The sequence below is a fragment of the Eublepharis macularius genome, chromosome 19, assembly GCF_028583425.1.
Source record: "Eublepharis macularius isolate TG4126 chromosome 19, MPM_Emac_v1.0, whole genome shotgun sequence".
NCBI lineage: Eukaryota > Metazoa > Chordata > Lepidosauria > Squamata > Eublepharidae > Eublepharis > Eublepharis macularius.
The window spans coordinates 1,741,563-1,764,655 of NC_072808.1; the positions used below are offsets into that span (position 1 = coordinate 1,741,563).

Genomic DNA, 23,093 nt, shown 5'->3' on the forward strand with positions numbered 1-23,093 from the left:
ACTGGCAAATTGTGTGATTCTTTAACTAGCCTTAGTTAAGCACTAATGTTTTTATTATAATATATAATATGAATGCCTTCAGGACCAGCAAGTGAATTCAATCTGACGGTGGTTTTAAAATTTCTTTCCACCGAGCATTCTCATTCTTTGGCACTGATTTCCTTCACCAAAAGGAAGCCTCACCATAGGAGGCTGTCGGGTACATCCATCTTTTAAGGATGCAGGAAATGATGTAATTTTAGGTAATCCGTGATGAAAATTACATCAGTACCTCGTCCCTCTCGGTCTGTATCCCATTTAGGAGTAATCCAGAACAGCCTCTCTTCTCTTTAGGGTGCCTGGATTAACTTTCCTGAAACTGTCTGTCTAATCCATCTCTGTATCCATGCCCCTTTCCCCTTGCATGGAGGTGTTGTGGTTTTTCTCGCATCTATTACACTTTCCATCAACTTCCTTGCTTATAATTTTGTGTAATTTCAGTATAAAACAGATTTGCTGTTTTGTAGCTCTCAGAGAGAAAGGCGAGCATTTGAGAAGAACAGTATCTGAATGCTATCTGAGGTATCTAGTCAAAGACAAGGGGGCCAAATCACAACCTGGAGAGCTTAAGATGGGTGGATCCAACATTAGGCTTGAAGAACTCCCTCCAGCCTCAGGAGCCATTTCCACACTTCCACTTATATCTTTTAAGATTCCAAGGCAGCGGGGCAGAATGCACTCTGCTTTGATTCCTGCCACTTTAACAATTCCTGTTGCACACCATCTCCTCTGCCTGCTATAAAGAGCCGGTGTAGTTAGTTGTCTGATAGGGTTGCCAACCTCCAGGTGGAGCCGAGCGCTCTCCTGGCATTACAACTGATCTCCAGACTGCAGAGAGCAGTTCTGGAGGAAATGGCTGCATTGGAGGTGAACTGTATGGCATTATACCCCACTGAACTCCTTCCCCAAACCCCACCCCAAATCTCCAGGAATTTCCCAACCCTAAGTTTGCTACCGTAGGCCCAACTATGACCTAGGGAGCTCAGCTTCAATTCCCAGCTCTGCGATGGAAGCTCACTGGGTGAGCTCCCCCCCCCTTACCTAACTCATAAGAGCGTTGTGCGGATAAAATGGAGGGAGGTGAAGTGTTGTAAACACCTTTGGGTCCTCAAAGGGGTCAAAAGTGGTTTAAAATATATAAATAGCTGTAGGAGATAGCTGGTGGGTAAATGCCTAAATACATAAATATAGGAGAAAGCTATAGGAGGCAGCAGGTGGGTAAGGAGAATGAGCAAAGAGAACAGGTTACAATCTAGTACAATTAACCCAGGAGAGACCTCTAATGCAGAGCTTAATGTTTGGGAAGATGTGTATGTGAGGGCAATCCCCTGCAAAAAGTTTGCTGTGGCTATGCAAGGTGGAGAGATAATAAAAATAAAAACAGCAACAACAACATTCGATTTATATACCGCCCTTTCAAACAACTTGACACACACTCATGACAATCGCCCTGTGAGGTGGGTGGGGCTGAGAGAGCTCTGAGAGAGCTGTGGCTGACCCAAGGTCACCCAGCTGGCTATAAGTGGAGGAGTGGGGAATCACACCTGGCTCTCCATATTAGAGTCCTGCCACTCTTAACCACTACACCAAACTGGCTCTTTCTCTATGCTTACATTTAGCTAATGGCTAAAGATCCTTCCACAATGGACACTGGTTACTAGAAACCAGTTACGAAGGTGTATGCAGGATGAAACAAACAAGCTGGAAATATACCTGAAATTTGCTGTCTGGTTTTGTTAAATTGGCATCCAGAACAGTGAACCCAATCTGTAGACTGCATTGGCAGGAAGAGGGAATGTGCACATTGAGCATGGGTGAATCTCTCTTTTTTCTTTTTTGGCGCTACCCGGGCAAGGGCATTGTCTCCCTGCCAATTGGGTGAGTCCTCACAAGAGGAGACCTCTTCCTGCCTACCAGCATTGGAAACATTGAGAAGGGGGAATGTGCATCTTTTTTTTTGTGACACTACCTAGGCACTGGCCTATCTCCCCCACCCCTATCAGGACACTTGGATGGTCGGTCAATCAATCAATCAATCAATCAATCAATCATGATTAAATCCCTGGAAGACACCAATCATAGGCTGCAATCCAAAAGACACTTCCTTAAGCACTGCTGAATAACATGGAACTTACATCTGAATAAACCTGTTTAGGATTGCTTCCCCCCATCCAGCATCCACCAAAACATTGTTTAAAACAAATTCTCCACACAAGCTTAAGTCAAGCCCCCTGCAAGCCATTGGCCTACTCTGCCCTTTCAAAAACAATCCCGCCTGCAAAAGGAAAACTTATGGGGAAAGCATGGGTCTATTGAGGCAGGAGGTTGATCTGGTTTTTGGTTAAGCAGAAAAGAGCTGCCCCAGGGCCTTGTTTCCCTACCCCCCCCCCACACACACCCCTTGAAAAGAATGGTCTTGCACATGTGCAGCCACCCAAAACTTCCCTAAACTTGAAGCCTTCCCAAAGCATTCTTTGGGATTAGTAAACATTGAACCCTATTGTTGTTGTGCTCTCAAATGGTTTAGAAGGAGAACAGTGTTTTGTGTAATTTTGGTGCAATTAACTGCAAAAACAACTGCCCCAAAAAGTCTCATGGCAAAGAATGGGACGAAAATTCATGATAACAAAAAAAACCCAACAAATTAGATCCAAACTGGCAACCTCTCCATCCGGAAAAAACAAACAAAAATGGAACAGAGTTCATTCAGAAGCCCCAGGTTCAAAATTGAAATGAATGTTTTGGGTGCATACCCCTAACAGTTACTTAAATTAACTTTGGTTTCTTTTTGTGGCTGATGGCTTGTGACTATTGAACATGCCCAGTCTACTCCGGAAGGGAAGCTGAAGAGAAATACTTTAGCAAGTTGAAAAACAGTAATCAAAAGAGAGAAATTTGTGATTTGGCAGCTAACTAGCAAGGAGGAACTTTATGGAAAAGGACATGCTGTTTGTTTTACAAGGGAAAAAATGCTGTTTTAAAGACCAAATTGTCACCTCAAGCTTCACTGGAGGAGCAGGGCATATATTAATAACAGAAATAAATCTATCCTAGAGTGCCATAGACACAAGCCCTGCAGAGCTGAGATAGTGGCCACCCCTGGATAGTTAGGACGCGAACTGAGGTAGAAATCTTCTCACCTCAGCAAAGAGGTCAAACCCCTGGACGGTCACTCTCCGGCCCACACAGATGAAGGAGTGGGGAGTGACTCCCCTTGAGCCCTGGGAGCAGGTTAACCAAGATAAAAACACATCAAGCATTGATGGGTCATCTCGTAAAGAACTACGGAGGCAGAAATGCCAGAAACATCAGAGACTTCATTATTCCTCAGCATAGGAGAATGGGCAGGGCGAAGGACTGTGGATGCCCTAAGTCTAGGGACTGTGAGGGAAATATCTTGCTGCACAAATAGACTGAGAAGTGAGAGAGGCACTCCCTCCCCCCCTCCCCAGCAACACCCCGTGGCCAACCCGCCCCCCCCCCCCAGCTCCTCCTCTGTTCACAGACATCTGGGTTACATTGAGCTGGGAGCGCCCCTTTGCCCCTGCGGGGTGCGCCCCGCCCAGCTTAATCACCCCCAGCTGCATGTGCCGTGAACTGCGGGCTTTGCTAACACGCCAAGGTCATGACACAGACCGGCCGCCTCTCCCTGCGTAGCCGACCAGGAGCGAAGGCCTCTGCGAACAAATGCCCGAGGCAATTTGCTGTGCACAAGTCCCAAATTAATGCTGTGCTCCCCTGGGAATTTGTTTCCCACCCCCCTACACCAGTATTTGCCATTCTTAAAGTGACAGGAAACCTTTCCCCCATCCCTCCTGACCAGTGTTTTAGGCCTTACTATATGAAACGTCCTACACGGACAGTGCACAGACTAAGGTGGAAAGGGCAGTTATGCAAATTGGACAGAGTCCAGCCCTGGAAGCAAAGGGCTACTGTTATTTTTAGGATATTTGCTTATTGTATCTGGGTTTTTTTTATTAAATAAGGTCCTGTGGCTTATTATGTGCAGTGAGGTGGTTTGTGGGCGTCACTGAATAACACCTGGATCTGACACAAAATTGTTCTTTGTCTCTGTGGTTCATCTGCTCGGCAGCCTCTTTGGTGGCACTACTTCTGCACACACACACACACACACACACACACACACACCCAAAAACTTCCCAGGGTGCTGTCCATGGTTCTGTGTTCTGTCCCTAGCCACTTCCCACATGCTGTTAGGGACAGGCAGGAAAAAGTCATTGCATGATTTCCAGTCATGGCAGGGTAATTGCTTCTTTGGGTGAAAAGACTGTTTTCCGAACTAGATGATCAGGTGCCTTTGATTCCCCCCCCCCAATATCCTCATTGCCGTGTGAATAACAAATGCTGAAAGCCGAGTCCCAGTAGATGTATCAGTACAAATCTCTACTTCATAGAATCAGGAAGGCTCGAGGCAGAAGCGGTTATGTCCAACCAGAATTCAGCCTCACATGTTGGAACTACAAAACCATTAAAGCAGTTTATTCTTCGCTATTTGAGCAAGACCAAGGGTATGGAGATTGAGTTTTGGGCATCATATCAGGCATTCTTGCAGTCTTCATCTGACCCCTTGTAACTTTCCCACAACTCTTAATAATGCGGGCACGCCCTGTGGGTCTTGTCAACAAGGTGGGAGATTTCTGGGGGTCGCAGGAAGAGCACGCTTCACAGGGTTTCCTGCATAAGGATCATTGTTACAGACGCAGAAGAAGTTGTTGCTGAGTTGGCCTTATTACTGAGGTGGAGCCTACAAAGCACATACCCAAGTAAAGCAATTGCAGAATGGTTTCTTACTAAACTGAGTACCAACTACAGGAACTTTGGCTTTGTTTCCCTCCAGTCCCCCTCCACAATCCCACTGGGACCCCTTCAGCCTCCAGTCTTTTGGACCTCATATAAGCACTGAAGTGCTCAGCTCTTAACAGAGGAACGGAATGCGCATGTGCGTGTATGAAAAGAAGCATACTCTAGAATATGTTTGCAATCGTGCTGCTGCTTCTTCCACTGACCAAAATGTGTCAGAGGGCTTGATTCAACCAGTTACTGCTATCACCATTCATTAGCAAGGAGAGGTTCTTAAAAGTCTGGCCGTGTGTTTTGGGACAAGTATTGGGTACAAAAGATATCAGCCTCCTGATCTTAAAACTGGTCTCTCCATGCCAGAGAAAATACGCAAGGGTAACATGGGATTGTTCATATCATAGCACAACAGTGAGGCAGAAAAAAATTTGTGCTTGGTTGTTTTTTCACAGATCACTCCCAGTTTATTCATCCTACTGCATCCTTCCTGAATTCTACCAGTTCTAGTAATTCTGACACACATCCCATAGTGATTTCAGCCATAAGCTCTGCACGTCTCTCTCAATCTCCTCCAACCCCTGTCTTAGTTCTGAATAATAAATGAGATCATGAATTATGGTTTCATCTTTAAGAGAAGCAAGGGAATTGTTTCCACTTATCAGAGGGTCCCCCTATCAAGTTATGTATGGCATCTAGTCCTCAGCTGGAAACAAATTTAGTGTGTGACAGAGAAGCTGTGCACATTTTGTCCCAACGGTTAGTCACCATTTCTAGTAAATATAATTGGGTTTTATTTTTAATTGATAGTCGCTTGGATTTAGCCATTAATTCTTGTTCCTTCTCCTTCTGTGTTTAAAATTACCCAGCTAGCTATGCAGGATTCCTTAGATTTTTCTTTTAGAGCTTGTTTTAGATTCCACTGCTGATCACTCCTATTAATTACTTTCTTTTCATCTCTCTATTTCTAGATGTTGTTTTAAACATTTGTACACTAAATGCAATCAGAAAATTCCAGTTATATATGCAGTCCCACTTACTGGGTTAACATGTGTTCCTAGGATGCGGTGGAGGGAAATGAAATTCTTAGGCACTGCTTCCATTATGGAGGAAACAGCATCCACTTGTTTTAGGCCCCAGTCGTATTCAGATTTGAATAAATGTGTCGCATTTTTAAGCCACAATATCACCATTTTTAGGTGCCTGAATCTTTTTCAGCTTGGATGTATTCCCTCTTCCCCAGGGCCAAACCACTTTTAGTGCATATCACGATTAATGTGTGCGGCCACCGTTCCCAGGAAGTCCACAGCAATCTAACTGACACACATACATATTCCTTTTCAGAGATACACATAGTCACTCTTTCGTGGATGACCGACATACCCCATATGCAAATGGAACTGTTTTAAAGTGGCTCTCAAGAGACCCCAGCTGAATGAGTGACATGGACAGTTCTGTTCAGTGTCTTCTGTGCAACTGTTTTAGAGTACTATAATCGGCTTTTTTTCAGGGGGAATGTGGGGGAACGGAGTTCTGGCACCTCTTGAAAATGGTCACATGGCCGGTGGCCCCGCCCCCTGATCTCCAGACAGAGGGGAGCTTAGATTGCCATCCGTGCTGCTGTGGCATGGAGGGCACTCTCAACTCCCCTCTGCCTGGAGATCAGGGGGCGGGGCCACCAGCCATGTGACCATTTTCTCCGAGGGCAACCCACTGAGTTCCACCACCTCTTTCCCCAGAAAAAAAGCCCCAACTATAATTAACACTACTGGTATTCTGTTGATATCATTAACTTCTGTCAGTTCCTCTAGAGTTGGCAGAACCACACAATCACACAGGTTACTGGAGCTGGTAATGATAATGGCCACTTCACTATTTAACATTTTCATTCATTCATTTATTACGGTGGCTAAGACCAGCATACAAATTAATCAAGCAAGGATACAATTAAAAGGAGAAAAGGTTTACTAGGAATGGTACATTGGAACACATTTCTATAACCAGAGCTTCATATAACCAGATAGTAACAACATGGAATCCTGTGGCACCTTTAAAAACTAACATTTGTTTTGGCACAAGTTTTTGTGGGATACCGTGGCATCTGACCCATGAAAGCTCACCCTGCGATCCGTTGGTTAGTCTCTAAGACTCTTGTTTTTGTTGCGAGGGACTAACACAGCAGTCCCTCTGGAAGACAGCTTGCCATGTTTCACTTGTGGTCAGGGAATGAACCCCTCAAAACTTTTCCATTTTCTCCCATAAAATTATACTGGTTGGAAACAAAATATAGTTACTGCCACTCAAGGTGCAAAATTGATCGTCAAGCATTGCTGCTTTAAAGCACAGGTTGTTCCAAGAGATTTGGGTATGTCTTAGGATTCCCCTTGCCCCAAGCTCCTTGGGTTGGCTGGCACTGATCCACTGGACCCCTGGGCCTCACCTCCTGGCAGAACTTGCTTGGCGGAATTTGCCCCGTCAACAAGAAAGTGCCATTGGGCACTTAGCACAAATTTTGTGAAAGTACGGCGTACGACATACAGCCCTAACTTAAACGGCCTGTAATTAATGGGGAAATCTTACTCTACAATATCTGAACAATTTTCCAATTCTGAAAGAGTTCCACAACTCGTTAAAAATGCATGTAAATTAACTGCAGCGTCAGTTTTAGCTGCTACCTTCTGGTATTGCAGCCCTAACTATTCCAACTACCATCGGCCTTTCTGATACTCCTCCATCTCAGAACTCTGCCTTTGTACTTTCCAGCAAAGCAGATTTTGACTTTATCCTTATACCCAGAAAGGAGTGACTTCTGCTCATAGTTTTGAATTCATTGTTGGTTTAAACTCACCAAGCCATCAGAATGCAGTGCCGATGTGGGGTGGGGGGGGGGGAGGTAACGTTTGGTAGGTTTCACACTGTCAGCCCCCCCCCCCAATCTTCCTTCAAGCTACTTCATTAACTTCTCTCTCCACCTCCAATGCCCAAACGAAAGGTCAGCAGGGGTCACGGATAGCCAATAAATGGTTTAGAACCCAATTATCCTTCCCTAGTTTCTTGTCTATGGATGGGGGAAACGTACGCTTTAGATTAAAAGGGGGGAGGATAGGACAGAAGGAGTGAGGAGAGGGGAACCAGCAAGGTTTATGGCCCTACTGCCTATAAAACCTTCCCTTCCTTCTGTTCAGGAACCATAAAAATACTCGCACACACAATTGCTCCATGAAAGAGTGTCAGGGGCAAAAATCATAATTGTCATCAATGGAGAGGGGAATGAGGAAGAGCGATAAAGAGTCCAAGAGGTGGGATCTGGGGTCCAACAGATCAGCACCAGCCAATCCGGTGAGCCTAGGGCAAAGAGAATTATTCCAGATGGCCAATTAAAATCAGATTGGACTACCCTTGTCAATTTCAATCTGGGTGGTGTGTGCATGCTGGCTTTATTTTGGGGAGGGGGGGCAAGCTGTTAAGGGGAGAAGGATGGTGGTGGGGAGGAGCAGCAAACGTTTAACACAGAAAAAAAGCCCCAGCGTGTCGCCGATTTTATGGGCAGTAAAATTTCAAAGCCATCCAAGTCTATTAATGCTAGAGAAGGAAATTTCTCAATGAGCTGTAGATTGGCCAGGAGGGAAGTCCTTCTACCCACTGCGATTCCTCACACTTGTGCCCCCCACACCCTCCCACCCAATACCCCTTCCTTCCGCTCGGCCTTCACACGCTCCGGACCATACGCTGCTTCCCCTCCCAGCCCTTCCCAGCCGGCACCAGTTCCAGTGAGCATCTGGAGTCACAGATTTTTCCTGGCGTTGAAACATCCTTTTAATCCAGTGTTCCCACGAAACCAAGCCCTGGGAAGTATACATGGGGACGCCAAGTTTATGGTTCTGAAATGTGTGAAGATTTATATTATGGTACATCCCATTGTATATTCTTCCTGCCCCACCCACCCTCTGCCCTCACACACACACACACACACACACACTGTAATTGTATGGTCTTTGGGGTAGGGAAAGTCTGTGGATATGGAGACAGAAAATTTGGATTAAATGCAGTGATGGTCTCCAAATTATATTATTAGAGAACATAGCATTAATTACTACTGTTCTCATTCTATATTTGCAATGCAGAGATAAGTAATAGTGATATGGGAGCAGTAAGTTGATTTTTGCTTACCTCTGCCTCCAACTTAGGTTCCTGGATACTTTAAATCCTGCTTATTTCTCAATATTTAATATAAACACAGACATACCCCGGAAATCTAGTTAGTCTCTAAGGACCCAAATCTTGCTCTATAGACAACCTAATATTCTAAACATACTGTGGTATGAATTCCCAACTGTTCTCGTTATGATTGCATAGAGACCAGCCCTCTGCATCAATTGCCTTACTTCTGAACCACTATACGTGTTTGTGAGCTTCTGGATGTGCTTTTCTGTGGTGCCCAAGGTGTCTTCAAATTCAGAGAGCAGATTCTCTTCCAGCTATGCAAAACGTTGGTTTCAAGTCCAGCTGTTCAGTGTGAATTGCCTACTGAGGACTTAATGGCTTTCAGTTCTTTGATTTCCTTCACCTACTCGGCAGTGTTCTAGAGGAGGCTTGACATAGCAGCCAAGTGCAGTGTGGAACCCTGACCCATCATTTGCGGCCAATTTGAATTGGCCTTTCCCCGGCTCTCTCAGCACGGGGTATTTGCACAAATAAGTCACCAAACTATGCTCAGGATCAACAAATAGCCGTCTTCCTAAATCCAGGAAAAAAACTGATTTTTTTTTCCAGCTGATATATCTGCTTACAACTATATTGCCATCTATCCCATGCCAGTCAGAGCAATTCTCACTAGATATGATTTCTACCATAACCATTTAAACGCACAAGAGACAATGAAGTAAAACGGCTAATGTATGCTTTCTCTTTTTGAATAGGCCACTGCTCAAGTCCTTCCCATAATATTGAGAGGCCATTCTGATTTTGTACATACATTCTTCACAATTTTCACTCCACAGAGAAGTTGGAATGAAGCAGGATTATAGCCTTTCAGAGACAAGTGGCTGAAGTTTCATTTTGATAGAACAGGAAAGCAATCCCTGGTTCTCCAACCCCTGAATGCTCTCCCTCTACAGCCTTGAGCTCCTCAGTCACTACAAACCAATGTGGTAGAAGATCTTTTTATTGCCTTCTCCTCCGCCTCCTAAAGCGATACTGGTTGGGACTGTTCTCTTATATCCAAAAACTAGAAGGGGGGATCTATTTCTAGGTGCCGCCTCTTTTGTCCCAGTCAAATGATTTGTAAGTTTGCAAAGAAAACATTTTATGAATGAAATTCAGATCAACCCGGTGATATGTAACTCTAAGAAGGACCACTCCTCCCTGTAATAGAAAGGGGGTGACTGAACTTCCATGTATTCCTTGTATTCGCGTATCAAAGAATATTCTGCCTTATGTATCGGGTTCTGCATAGTGCCGTGGCATTTGCACGTACCCAAACACGTACACACAAAAGTTAAAACCGGAAGGTAACAGCCAGGAGCTATGTACCTCTGAAGGATCTGCAATCTGGCGGTGAAGGGAGTCAAACAGCTTTTCTTAAACTGAGATGGTCCAAGAACCAGAAGACATTCATAACCGCAAAAAGTCAACTGAAAAATGCTTTTTATGAAAAGCTCACATTTCCTATAGAGCTGCACAGCTGCAACGTAACACCCCAAAGGGTAAGATGCCACCTACTGAACAGCCAATGAAGTACAGGCAAAGAACCACCACCACCCTTAAAAACACTGAATTTTAGTAGAAAAATAAATAAAGAAGATCAGCGGGTCACGGTGGGGAGGGGCTAACGGTCCACACCAGGATAGGGAGATCCTTACGAAGAATAAAGAATTCGGGGGGAAGCATGCCATGATCAAAGTTATTCTTAACTATAAGTTATCTAAGTTATTAAGTCTAAGGTTGTTAAGACTGAGGCAACACGGCCCCCAAATATTATAAGCAGATTATTTATCCAGAATTGGGAGCATTCGTAAGTGGAGACACCCCTTGTAGTTTGATTTTCAACAGTTTATTCCACCCACAGGAAAAAGAAGGGCCATATCCATTGCATCGCCTCAATATGATGGCATCCTGTGGGCCCATGATTGATTCTAGAATATCAAAAAAGCAGAGGAAACTGTTATTCCGACATCCTTCTATGAGGAGGCATATAGAGCCAGTCATTTCCTGCACTTTATGGGAGAAAGAATTACATTCTTGGGCATGCATTCATCCTGTCAAGTCTTCCCGGGAAAAAAATGTATATCTACAAAAGCAAGACAGATCAAACGAGCCACTTTCTCAGAACTACCACGTCTTTTCTCAGATCTTTTTTTCAACGTTCATAAATATGTGGGCACGCTGGAAGAACTCAAGGCTGGAAGCCAGAGGGAGTTTCAAGTTGGGGCTAACGGCAGACTGCATTGCCGTGAAGAACTAACTGCTCAATATAGCTTCCGTTTAGTACAGTCCTTCTTGCCTTCCGTTCTTATTTACTCATAGGCTTGGGTCTTCCTGCTCATTCCAAACCTGAGAGGGGTCTGCCAACCTCCCCCCCCCCCGAAACTAAATGCTATTTAATATCATTCAATCACTGGTGTCTGAAGGAGAGAGAGTACATTGTAACTTAGATTAACTCTGTGAAACTGCAGGCTAACATGGCAGTCCCTAACTCCAAACTTCTCTGAAACATACAAGAAAAAGAAAGGGAATCTCTCAGGTTTGTTTTCTCCTTACACGTTTACCTTGACTCTTCAAAGCTCATACCCTGGAAATCTAGTTGTCCTTTAAGGTGCTACTGGACCTGTTCAATGGTACTGAAAGCTTAGTGACGAATGTAGATGAAATATCTGGCAGTACGCCATCACATTTTGCAACACCCATTCTCTGTCAATTCCTGGTCACTTCCATTTTGGACTACCCAAAGGATCTGAATATTTTCTGGAGCGAATGGTCCGTTCATGATTTCTTGGCCTTAATACCCGATTGATAATCACTGAATCTGCATCTGCAACATAATAGAACTTAATAATCACTTCAGACGGCTACGTGATTAGAAAAAAAAAACCTTAACGACAAATTGTTCAGTTTTGGCTGTGATATATCTGCTGGCATTTGCAAGATATGTTCTCTTTAAGTCAGCCAGAGGACAAAGGTATAACAGAAGACCTCTGAGCCACGCCTCTTCCAGTCTGCCTCCTATCTAATCACTCCAGCCTCTGGTTTGGTGTTGCTGTTACTCTTGGCTGGCTCACCAAGCTTCGGGATTGAAAGGTTTGAGTTGATGATCCAGCCATGAACGTTTATGGAACGGTGACATGCAGGCAATGGGTTTATACACAGCAAGCAGTTCTATTATCAGATGCCTTCCCTCTTCAAGGTGAGTCCCCATGACTCACGGGAATTCACTTAGATAAAGACTACAGATCACCTTATGTATTAAAAGACTAAAAGAAGAATTATGAAGGAAAAAAGCAATAAGAATCTTAAAGCTTATTCTGTGTATCCAAGGAACTGATAAGGTTATGTACATAGAACGAGTACTACTGGACTTTTGTTCTATATGATAATCTTATCAGCTCCTTGGGAAAGAAAGAGCACCCGGAAAAGCACTTTGGTGCCTGGCCCTAGAATTGGGCTATGTGCCTCACTGAAAGCAACAGAGCTTCTTTCTGTAAGTTCCAACAAACTTGTTCCCTGCATTTCAATGATGCTTAGTCGAAACTAGATTTCATTGGACTGGGGCCAATAATTCTGGCTCTGTGAGCAAACTGACTCAGTTGAAAAGCATCACATTGGATGCTTCCGGTGTGCGGAGATCTACCTATTTATTTCTTTACATTATTTACATTATGGTGTTATATTCACGACAGCCAGCTCACACAGCAGGTCTTGAGTGTTGGTCCGTGAGAACCAGCCCCGAAGGAAGTCTATTAATCAAGTTTTTAAGCACGTATATGGACTATTTTGAAAAAAGAGCAGTTTCCCCGAGGCTGGAACAAGGACACAGCCATTTCTACAGTCAGGGCAGGCTCCCTTGCACTTTTCTTTGCACCCTAGTACCACAGAATGCGCATTGGGAGCCAGTTCGGTGTGGTGGTTAAGAGTGGCAGGACTCTAATCTGGAGAGCTGGGTTTGATTCCCCACTCCTCCGCTTGAAGCCAGCTGGGTGGCCTTGGGCTAGTCACAGCTCTCTCAGAGCTCTCTCAGCCCCACCCACCTCACAGGGTGTTTTGTTGTGGGGATAATAATGACATACTTTGTAAACCGCTGAAGGGTGGTATATAAATCGAATGTTGTTATTATTATCATCCTACTTTCTGGGAGATTATACACCTGAAATAAATCTTGGTTAAAAGTGGATCTAAGGTGGATGTATACTTTCAAGGATTCTGCTAACAAAATTGTCTGCCATTTCATTGTTCAGCTATAATGTCCCTGCTGCAGACTGCTCTACAGTGGTACATAATGCCTCCTGTGATCCGGTTAGCAGTAGCTGTCCAGAGTCACATGACTTTGATTCTCTACTCCCTGCCGTCTGCATTCAGTGGCTGAGTGTATTTTACCCTGTTAGCATTAATGAGAAATTGCAGAGATGCCACTGTGGCCTGACCGGCTGCCCTCTGAGCTTCCTTGCAATGCCAGTTTTCATCTACCACTTGAGTATTTCAAAGGACAGTTATCTGTAAATATATCACATTACCTTTGAAGCCCATTTTGTGACTCTCTGTCCTGCTTATACCTAAGGAAGGTGCCCTGCTTGCCACTCTGAGAAGTGGGCGAAAAAGCTTAACGTCTCCGCTCTGGCTCCCCAGGCCTTTCCGCTGTGTCACCCACCCTGTTCTAATGGAGCTTCATCTGGAATAATAAAGGCCAGAGCTTGCAAAAAAGAGGCAGCCTGCTAATACGGACATCAGCCCCTTGACAATCCCAGATTTACTTTCAGGCGCTCCTAAAACACACCTCAAGTCAAGTCAGCTTTGAACTTCAGATGTGTCCCTGAAGGGTGAATCTTGTTCCTGGGTTTTCACATCCAGCCCTCTTGCAAACCATAGGAGTTGGCCAGGAATACTGCACGGTGCGCAGCACACCACGGTATCGCCACCCCCTTGTGACTGTTTTCTCAAAACTCTGGGAAACATTTCTTTTTAACCGTTTTTTGCACAGAAGGAAAAACGCCGCGCATGTGAGGCTATAATACATGGGAGAAGCACAAAGGGCCCAGGATCCTGGCAGACCTGGAAGGGGAACAGGGAAGGGCGAGTGCGCGCGTGGTGGGGGAGGCAGCTGGCCATTCCGAAGGCCCTGGCCGGGCAAACTTCTCGGGCTCTTTGCAGCTGGCGAAAAGGAAGCGGACAAAAGGGATTACGCCTCCACTTGGCAGGGGAGAGAGAGAGAGAGAGAGAGAGGGGAGCCACCCTCCGGCGCGGAGAAATGCCTTTTCCCCTTCCCCGCCGCAAAGGAGCCCTTTCGAAAGCACGACCGCTTGGGCGGCCGGGCTCCCAGCGCCGAGCCTCTCCCTGGCCTTGCTGGGGTTCGCAGCGGCAACAGCAGCAGCAGCGACCGGACTTGCCTGCGAGGCCCGCCTGCACGCCCTCCGCCTCCTTGGGAAAGGGCCGCTCCGGAGCGCGGCTCCGCAAGGAGCGCAGCGGCCGCAAAGCTCTCAGCGCAAGACCTGCGACGCGAAAGGCTCGGCGGAGCCGCTCTCCGCACAAAGCCGGGCTCGCCTGCCCGGGCGAAGAACTTTGTGCAACTTGCGGCGGCGGCGGCCGGGAGGAAGGGGAGCCCCCGGGCCGGGCCGGGCCGGCCACCCCTCGCCCCGTCGGAAGGCGAGGGGGCGCCCCGGGAGAAAGAGGCCGGCCTCTCCGGGGCACCGGCACCCCCCGCCGGGCAGGTCCCGCGCCCGCCGGCCGCAGCTGGCGGGCCGCTCCGTAGGGAAAACCGGAGCGCCTGCTCGAGCCAGCCCTGCCCGGGCGTGCCGGGGGCAGCGGCGCGACGCCTCCACCGCACACCTGAGGCCGGCGCCCCTCGGCCATCTGCACCAGCCCAGCCCAGCCCAGCCCAGCCCAGCTGCGGGCTCCGCTCGAGTCCCTCCCGGCCGCGCGAAACAATGAGCCTCCCCTCCGGCGCGGCGCGGCGCGGCGGAGAAAGTTGCGCCGGCGCCGCGCTCCAAGTTCCGCCGGGCCGGGCCGGGCCTGGCCTGGCGGCGGGGCGGCTGAACAAAGGCGCGGCGCGCACTTACTCTCCTGGGCCATGGAGATGACGGTCTCGGTGGTGGCGTGGTACTCGTCCTCCTCCAGGTAGTCGTCGTGCTGGAAGGAGTCGCCCTGGAAGTCGTGCAGGTCGAGGATCTGCTGCAGCGGCGGCGCCTTGGGCAGCAGCTGCTGGACCACCTCGCGCGTGATGTTGGGCGCCTCTTTGAGGCGCAGCTTGCTCAGGATCTGCGACTTGATGCTCTCCAGCCGCAGCTCCTTGCTGTGCTGGCGCCACAGGCACACCGGGCAGCCCGCCGCCTCCGCCGCCAGCGGGACGCCCTCCGTGGGCGCCCCCGCCGCCGCCTCCGCCGCCGCCGCGCACAACTCCGGCCCCGGCGGCAGCGGCAGGAGCAGCAGCAGGAGCAGCAGGCAGCAGCAGCAGCAGCCCCACAAGGCGGCAGGAGCCCTGCGCACCGGCATGGCTGGCCCTCTCCGCCGGCCGGCCCCCCGCCCAGCCCTGGCCGCAAGCAAGCCGCTCTCTGGCGCGCGGCCCGGGAAGGGGCTCCGGCGGCAAGTTGCGGGCAGGCGCGGGCGACTGGCCGCTTGGGGGACGCGGAGGCGGGGGGGCCGGGGCAGAGGCGCCCTCCTTTTATATCCCAACTCCGCTGTGTCGTCAAAAGCCTTGATTGGCTGCGCAGGCAACAAAAGAGCGCCCGGCGAACGGGCTGTCAGCAGAGCGCGCGGGAGAGGGGCGTCCGGCGCTCGCCCGCTGTCAGCGCGCAGCAGCCCAGCCCGCCGCGCCTCCGGGGCGAAGCTTTTCAGCGCTGCCCGCGGCTCCCCCGGAGAGGCGCGGGGGAGGGAGGGGGCGGGACGCGGGCGGGCGGGGGGCGCGGGGAGGAGGAGGAGGCATCCGGCTGACAGCCCCTTAAAGACACACGCTCCCCTTTCCCAAGCCCCTGCCCGCAGCCTGCCTTCGCCGGCTGCTTCAACGAGGCATCTCCCGGAGGGAGGGGCGGGGGGGGGGGTCGTGCGCCTTGGGGGGTCGGGGTCGCCATCGGAGCAAGGCGGGGAGAAGGGGCGCTGCTGCCGCTCTGCCCCCCACCCCGGCTTCTGATCCATCCGACGGCTTCCTACGCTTTGCGCTCGGGACGCGTTTCCACCCGCAGAGACTTGTCCGGGGCCATCGGGACGGTTTCTGAGCGCCTCGGGCCGTGGAAATGCCGCCCCGTTGAGCCGTCTCTTTGAGCAAGATTCGGTCCAGAAGCCCGCAGGGACCAGGCAGATGTCCGGGGATGAGCCAGAGGCTCTCGAAGGCAGGCAGCGCGGACTCCCGCAAGCCCGTCCCTTGGGTCTCTAAGGGGCTACCGGACAGAATCTTGCCCTTCTACTCCAGGCCACCGCGGCGGCCCGCCTGAAGGGAGCCCCCTTTGACAGTCCGTAAGTGCCCCCCTCCGCGCCTGCCCCCCTCCTGGCGCCGCTGCAAAGAGAGCGATTTGTCCTTTCTTCCAAAGGAGTTCGCCGTGTTAATCTGTGGTTGCAACATTGTAAAGACTCCAGTCGCACCTTTCCGACGAACCCACTTTATTGCAGCAGAAGCTTTCGAGAACCACAGCTCTCCTCGTCACATGCACCTGACGAAGAGAGCTGTGGCCCTCGAGAGCTTCTGCTGCAATAAAGTGGGTTCGTCGGAAAGGCGCTCCTGGGCTCGTCCCTGTTGTCCTTCCTGGCTGCCGCTCTGGCCCGCGTCCGGGGCCCCGGGCTGCCCTTCGCGAGCGCCGCGCCGTCCCTCCCTTCCCCGAGTCCGGGGGAATCGCAGCGCCGCCGATGGGCCCCGGGCGGCCGGGCGGCGTCGCCTCCCGAAGAGGCCCAGCTCCGGAGGGTCGAGCTGGAGAGAGGGCCGGGGCCGCGCTTCTCTCTCCGCCCTGGCCCCGGCGCCGCTGGCCAGCGCCAGCCGCTCTCCCCGCGCCGGCCCTGCTGCGCTCCGCCGCGCCCAGCCCAAACCGCCCGAGGCAAGGGAGCGTGGCCGGGGAGGCGCCTGTTCGGGAGGTGGGAGCCCCTTCCCTCCCTCCCTCCCTCTTCGGCAAGAAAGGGCAGCAAAGGAGCCCGGCAGAAAGGGGGAGTGGCAGGGGGAGCCCCAGCCTCCTGCACACCCGCAACAAATGCAGCTGACGAAGAGAGCTGTGCTTCTCGAAAGCTTATGCTGCAGTAAAGTTGGTTAGTCTTAAGGTGCTAATGGACTCTTTTTCGATTTTGCAACAAACACCCTCTTCCTTTCTTTGAAAGCACCTTGACTTTTGATGTACGAGTCGATTCTCGAGGAGCCTTTGGTTTCTCCCTGGGGGAGAAAAGAGACTGGCTCATGGGACCAGCCAGAAATGATTACATTCAAAACTAGCTATACAACCCCTAACCTGTCCTTCAATAGCCTTTCCTTCAGTAGTCGGAAGAGGTTTGTTGCCCCCCCCATTCCATTTATATGCCCAACTACACTACCCTTCCCCAGTTGTTCACAGTGTACAGCCAATCCCTAGGTGATATCAGGCGAGGAAAACGCTGCCGCACTTCTGTAGCTGGTCGGAAATCTAGAGAAGCAAAGGAGTGGCCATACATCCTATACAGCTCTCTTTGTCAGGTTGCATCTGACGAAGAGAGCCGTGGCTCTCAAAAGCTTATGCTACAATAAAGTGGGTTAGTCTTAAAGGAGCAGCTACTGGACTCTCTACTATTTTGCTACTACAGACTAACACAGCTAACTCCTCTGAATCTATTTCCCTTTATAAAGCACCTTCCTGAACTATTCTTTTAGTATAGCCAAATTACTTTTATAGAAAGCTTTCCTGAACAACTCCATTTTACATAATTGGCAGAACGACAGCTACAAAGGATTCTTCTCACCGTTTGGCAGGACAATATATAACTGGTACATTATGGTAAATGGATGTCTATATTGACCCTCCTGGCCTTTATTTATTCCGTTAGTTTATTTGTAGTCTGCATTTGTCAAAGGTGAATTATACAGTGTAAATTAATGCAATCAATAGGATGTGACATCGAATAAGCGATGTAAGGATTACAAAAATTTGAAATAAAGCCAAAGTGTTGTACATGATATGTTAAACAATGCAGAAAACAGTATACATAAGGAGAAGACAAAATGGTGCAAGCTGGATAATATATACAGCAAACAGAGAATGCATGCATTACACAGTGGTCTAGTCCACAGTCTCTTTCTTGTAAAAAGTTGTCAGTTCCACACCTGGGCTCCGTCAGACAAGCAGGGGAAGCTTTTGGTTCCTTGTACTAAAATATGCATTTGGGTATATTCGTTTTGGCAGGAGTTGGTAGCTTTTAGGTCATATGCACAGAATGTATTTTCAAGAAAATGCCCTATACTATCTAATAGCCACCAACAAGGTGCAAGACAAAAACAGGGCCAATTCTTTATCCGTGACTTACATGCTGCCTTCTTCACATTTAAAAGGAAGGATTCTTAACTTAAGCGGGGGCACCATTCCGTGTTTGGGCATGGACCAACATTCAGTCACCTGGTATGTTGAACGAATGTGTGGACTGGAGATAAAGGCACTTCTAAGATATATGATCTGTCGTGGATCAGCTGTGATCTCCTCCTGCCCTCCTAAATGATGCCTCCGTCTGCAAGGAGGCCAAGGGATCATCACACAAGACTGTTGGGGACGGTGTTAACCATTTGTAATTTCTCCGTCAAAAGTAACACAGGTATCATTTAATTATAGAATCCATAGACGCTGCAAAAGCATAGTACACAATACCTGTTAAGGGGCATACAGCTGCTTATCTTTGTTGATAACTCAATTGTCATTTAATTCGTTGTTGAATGAATTCATCGACCTGCACTTACTGTATCCAGTTGGTTAAATATAACAGCAAACATTACATCAAGTATTTGCCACAAACATAAGCGCACATCCAAACAAAATGTTAGTCCTCGTTCTCCATCCTGATAATGAACCGAAAAGTGTGGTTCGGGGTACCCAATGGATGTGGTGTGATCTTGGCTATGCACTCTAAAAACAGATAGCATTACGTCTTTCTGCGTGCCACTTGGTTTTCTTTTCCATGATCAAGTTCATTATTATCATGCCACGTATTTATTTCATACTTATTTTATTTACTTATTTAGAATATTTCTATGCTGCCCTTTCAGAGTTCTGCTCAAGGTGGCTTACATTAAAAATAATATAACAATACAAGACAACAAGCCAATTAAAAACAAGTCATTGGACATAAACAGCGTGACGTATCTACAAAGCAGACTTCAGAAGGAGACTATCTTAGCCTTTTTTTAAAAAAATGTTTTTTATTTTGTACACTGAAAAACCTGTCCAACAAAGAATTCAATAACAGTTCAGCGAGACAAGCACTCTGGAAATACAATATATTAACTCACAATTTAGTGAGACAAGCAAAGTATAAATAGTTAGCTTAATGACTTCCTTCGATAATTTAATGTAAATCAAAATTAAGTTATCCATCTAATTTATCAATTGGCTCCAGACTGCAATGTTTTTAAAGGTTTTGTTTTTAAATAAGCCATCAATTGGATCATACAAAACCTATCTTTTAATTTCTTTAACCGTTCCTTTTTACTTGGGAGGGAGTTTTTCTTCCAATATCTGGCAATATATTGGGCAGCATACATTACTCAAGAGAAGACTTCTATGACCTGGAAGCTACATTCTTGTGGAAAATTCTGGCTTTATATGGGACTATTAGGACTTCCAGCCACCTTATGTACTGGTTACATGTACTGCTTGCAGAAATTCTGTGACTTGTATACCACCATTGATGTCTAAAGGAAATTTGTGATTTCATACCATCGCTGATATTTGTTATATGACAATTTGTATAATGGAACAATTCATATGATGGACTTACTCGCACTGAGCACTTTTAGCACCTTAAATATATGCATTTGGGATAATTGTTGATTGCATTTTCCTAAGGGCTCTTTGTATTTTCTTCTTGTTTGGTGCCCTTGGGACAGCTCTTTTGTTACCTTTAGTTCTGGTGTACACGCAGTTGTAAATCCTGTGCCTGCTGAAATATTTTTCCAATATTTTACTACTTGTTGTGAGCGCTCACACCATGCGTGGAAAAAGTGGCATTTCATTGCTGCAAAACCAACCGTTCTTCATGGTGTTACAAATTTTAGAAAGCCTATTTCGTGACAAATACCACTGATTTGCCATTTTAATTTCATTCTTTTGGACCCACTGAAAAAAGTGATCCTCTTATAAACAAATTATTCCACAAAGCTGCATTTGCTTAATGACCTAAATTGATCTGCCGCTTTGAGGGGTACGTTTCCCCCCCCCCCCTTCTTACAAACTTAGTCTATCAGCATATTTGAAAATAAGCCTTGTTTTCTCTTGTACAGTTAGCTCTTCAAATTTTGTTAGCCATCTCGAGAGGATTCCTCTCTTTAATTGTGAAATGAGAAAGTTTTTAATCTGTAAATACTGAAATAAATGCTTGTGCCTCCCTTTTCCTTCACAGCTTCATAGGGTACAACTTTATTATTCATTATTAATATATGATTCCTGGCACATCTAGAGGATTTCTAGTATTTAAAGGAGTTAGGGTCATAGTCAAATATGATTCCCCCCCTGGTAACTAAGGGTAATGGAGAGGTTGAAGGTGCAACTTCTGTCATTCACTGATTAATATACTCCATGATGCTATTTAATCCTTCCATACATATATGCCATTTACATCAGTCTCGTTGCATTTTCAGGATCGCATAAGCCACATAAAGAAGTAAAAAGTCCAGTAGCACCTTTAAGACCGACCAACTTTATTGAGGCATAAACTTTCGAGAACCACAGCTCTCTTCATCCGATGCTAGAGCTGTGTTTCTCGAAAGCTTATGCCTCAATAAAGTTGGTCGGTCTTAAAGGTGCTATTGGACTTTTTACTATTTTGCAACTAAAGTCTAACACTGTTAACTCCTCCTGATCTGTGCATATAAAGAAGGCTATCTTAATATTCAATGACATTTTATAACCCCCACCATTATATATTTACAGTACAATCTAATGGCCTCGTAGTCAAAGATTTAAAGAAAATGTCTATATACTGTCGCATGGCCTCATGTTATCACAAATCGCGATCTGCCATTCCTGAAGCGGGCACAAGCAAGCTTTCATTGTTTTCCTACAGAAAGCAGAATCCTGACCACTCCTACACCCGATCAAATTCCTTTCAGGTCTGTAGTCCCTGGGGAATGACAGAATTTCCAGGTTTGAATTCAGAGCCCATTAAGAGCAATTAGAAAAGGAAACCCACCTCCATCATGAGACCATCTCACAAAAGTTTTATTTATTTATTTCATTTATACCCTGCCTCTCTAACCAAAGTGACTCACACCCCTCTCCTCTCCTCCATTTTACCTTCACAACACCCTGTGAAAGAGAGGCTGTGTGGCTGGCCCAAGGTCTCCCAGCAAGCTTCCATGGCAGAGATGGGGTTCAAACCTGAGTTTCCAAGATCAAAACTGCACCTCTCATTTGATGACTCCACTCACCACTTTAATTCTATAACCATTCAGATGCTCGTATGTTTAGGGTCAGATATCTTTATTGCTCTTTCAGTTTGTTTGAACTAACTGGGTATCATCTGAGTAGTAGAGAGGCCTTCATTGTTGATACCCAGGCAGGGTCAATGTACCTTCTGCTATTACTCAGTCACCATTGCAGGAGTTCTGTTATTCCCCATAAAGAGACACAAAATAGAAATGCTGCAACGATATATTATCCATAACTCAGTTGTCCAATTTGGTACGTTTCAGATGCCAGATTCAATATTTATTTTATTTTATATAAAACATTTTAATGCGACCTTTCCACCCAGCTTAGGGTTGCCAAGGCAGCAAATGGTCAAAAACATTAAAAGAAGCCTTTGAAATATATAGTGTAAAAACAGATAGAAGAAATTCCATATGGAATTCCGTAAGTGCATCTTTCTACAGAATACCTTCGGAGCAACACTGCAAAAGGACGTGCATCCCATCCCAGCACAGAAAAATCAATAAAGATTAATATTTTATATAATTGCCATTTCTCATCCTTCTATCGTTTGTAACACCCTAGCATCACGCTCTGAGAACCAGAAACCAGCAAGGGACTATGCAGATGAAAGGGGCCTGCCAGTAAGAATAGATATCGCCCACAGGCTTCTGGAGAACAAAGAAAATGGGTTACGGTCTGTGATGCCTTTGAAACAAACCTGCTCCACTACGCTAGGAAATCAGGGCCCCATGGGTAGGTTTATCCTCTGCTGAGCTGCAATAGTTAAGTACACACCTTTACTTTTCCACTTAATGAAAGAATGCTTGCCAGCACTGGAGGACCACTCTGTGTGTGTGTGTGTGTGTGTGTGTGTGTGTGTGTGTGTGAGTGAGAGAGAGAGAGAGAGAGAGAGAGAGAGAGAGAGAGTTGCCCTTTACTGAGCAAGATTCAAGAAATGCAATTGTATCTCTGTGCACAGAGCAAGAGAGAGCTCAGCCTTTGCCAGGTTGCCTTCCTCTCAGAATCGTCCAGGTCCTGTAGAACCTGCCGGAGGCCATTTATCATCTGAACAGGACATCCGTATCTGCATCACTATTCTTGTACAATTATTAAAGCCCCTCTTCTTCTGCACCATTAGTCCCTTTGCCCTCATCTTGTCCCGGTGCAGCCCACCTTCTTCTTCACCGTTCCATAAAGGCCAAACTCCGCACTATATGAAGATCCACGAGGGGATTTCTCAGTGTATTCTTTAATGCTAAAAAGCAACTATGTCCCCACATGGGATGCATGGGGTGATATATTAACGCCCCCTTACCATTTCTCTAATAGAAATTATCCCGTCATTATCTCCCGTGCACTACTATTCGCTACAGTGGAGGTATCTTTATTATATTGCCCCAGGATCATGGGGCTGGGGGGGGGGGGCTGTTGCACAGCTGCTTCTTATTTATTTACTTTATCTGCGGCCCATTT

At 47.1% G+C, this 23,093-nt stretch overlaps 1 protein-coding gene across 2 annotated transcripts in view; it reads right to left on the minus strand.

Moving 5' to 3' along the window:
* GDF11 (growth differentiation factor 11) overlaps positions 1 to 15,553 on the minus strand; it is a 34,238-nt gene extending 18,685 nt beyond the window's left edge. For both annotated transcript variants that reach the window (XR_008598729.1, XM_055003546.1), the window contains exon 1: positions 15,120 to 15,553. Coding sequence is in view for 1 of the 2 variants with exons in the window: in XM_055003546.1 (XP_054859521.1) it covers positions 15,120 to 15,552 (433 nt within the window). In the remaining variant the exon portion in view is untranslated. The remainder of the gene's footprint in view (positions 1 to 15,119) is intronic.
* Between the last annotated feature and the right edge of the window lie 7,540 nt (positions 15,554 to 23,093).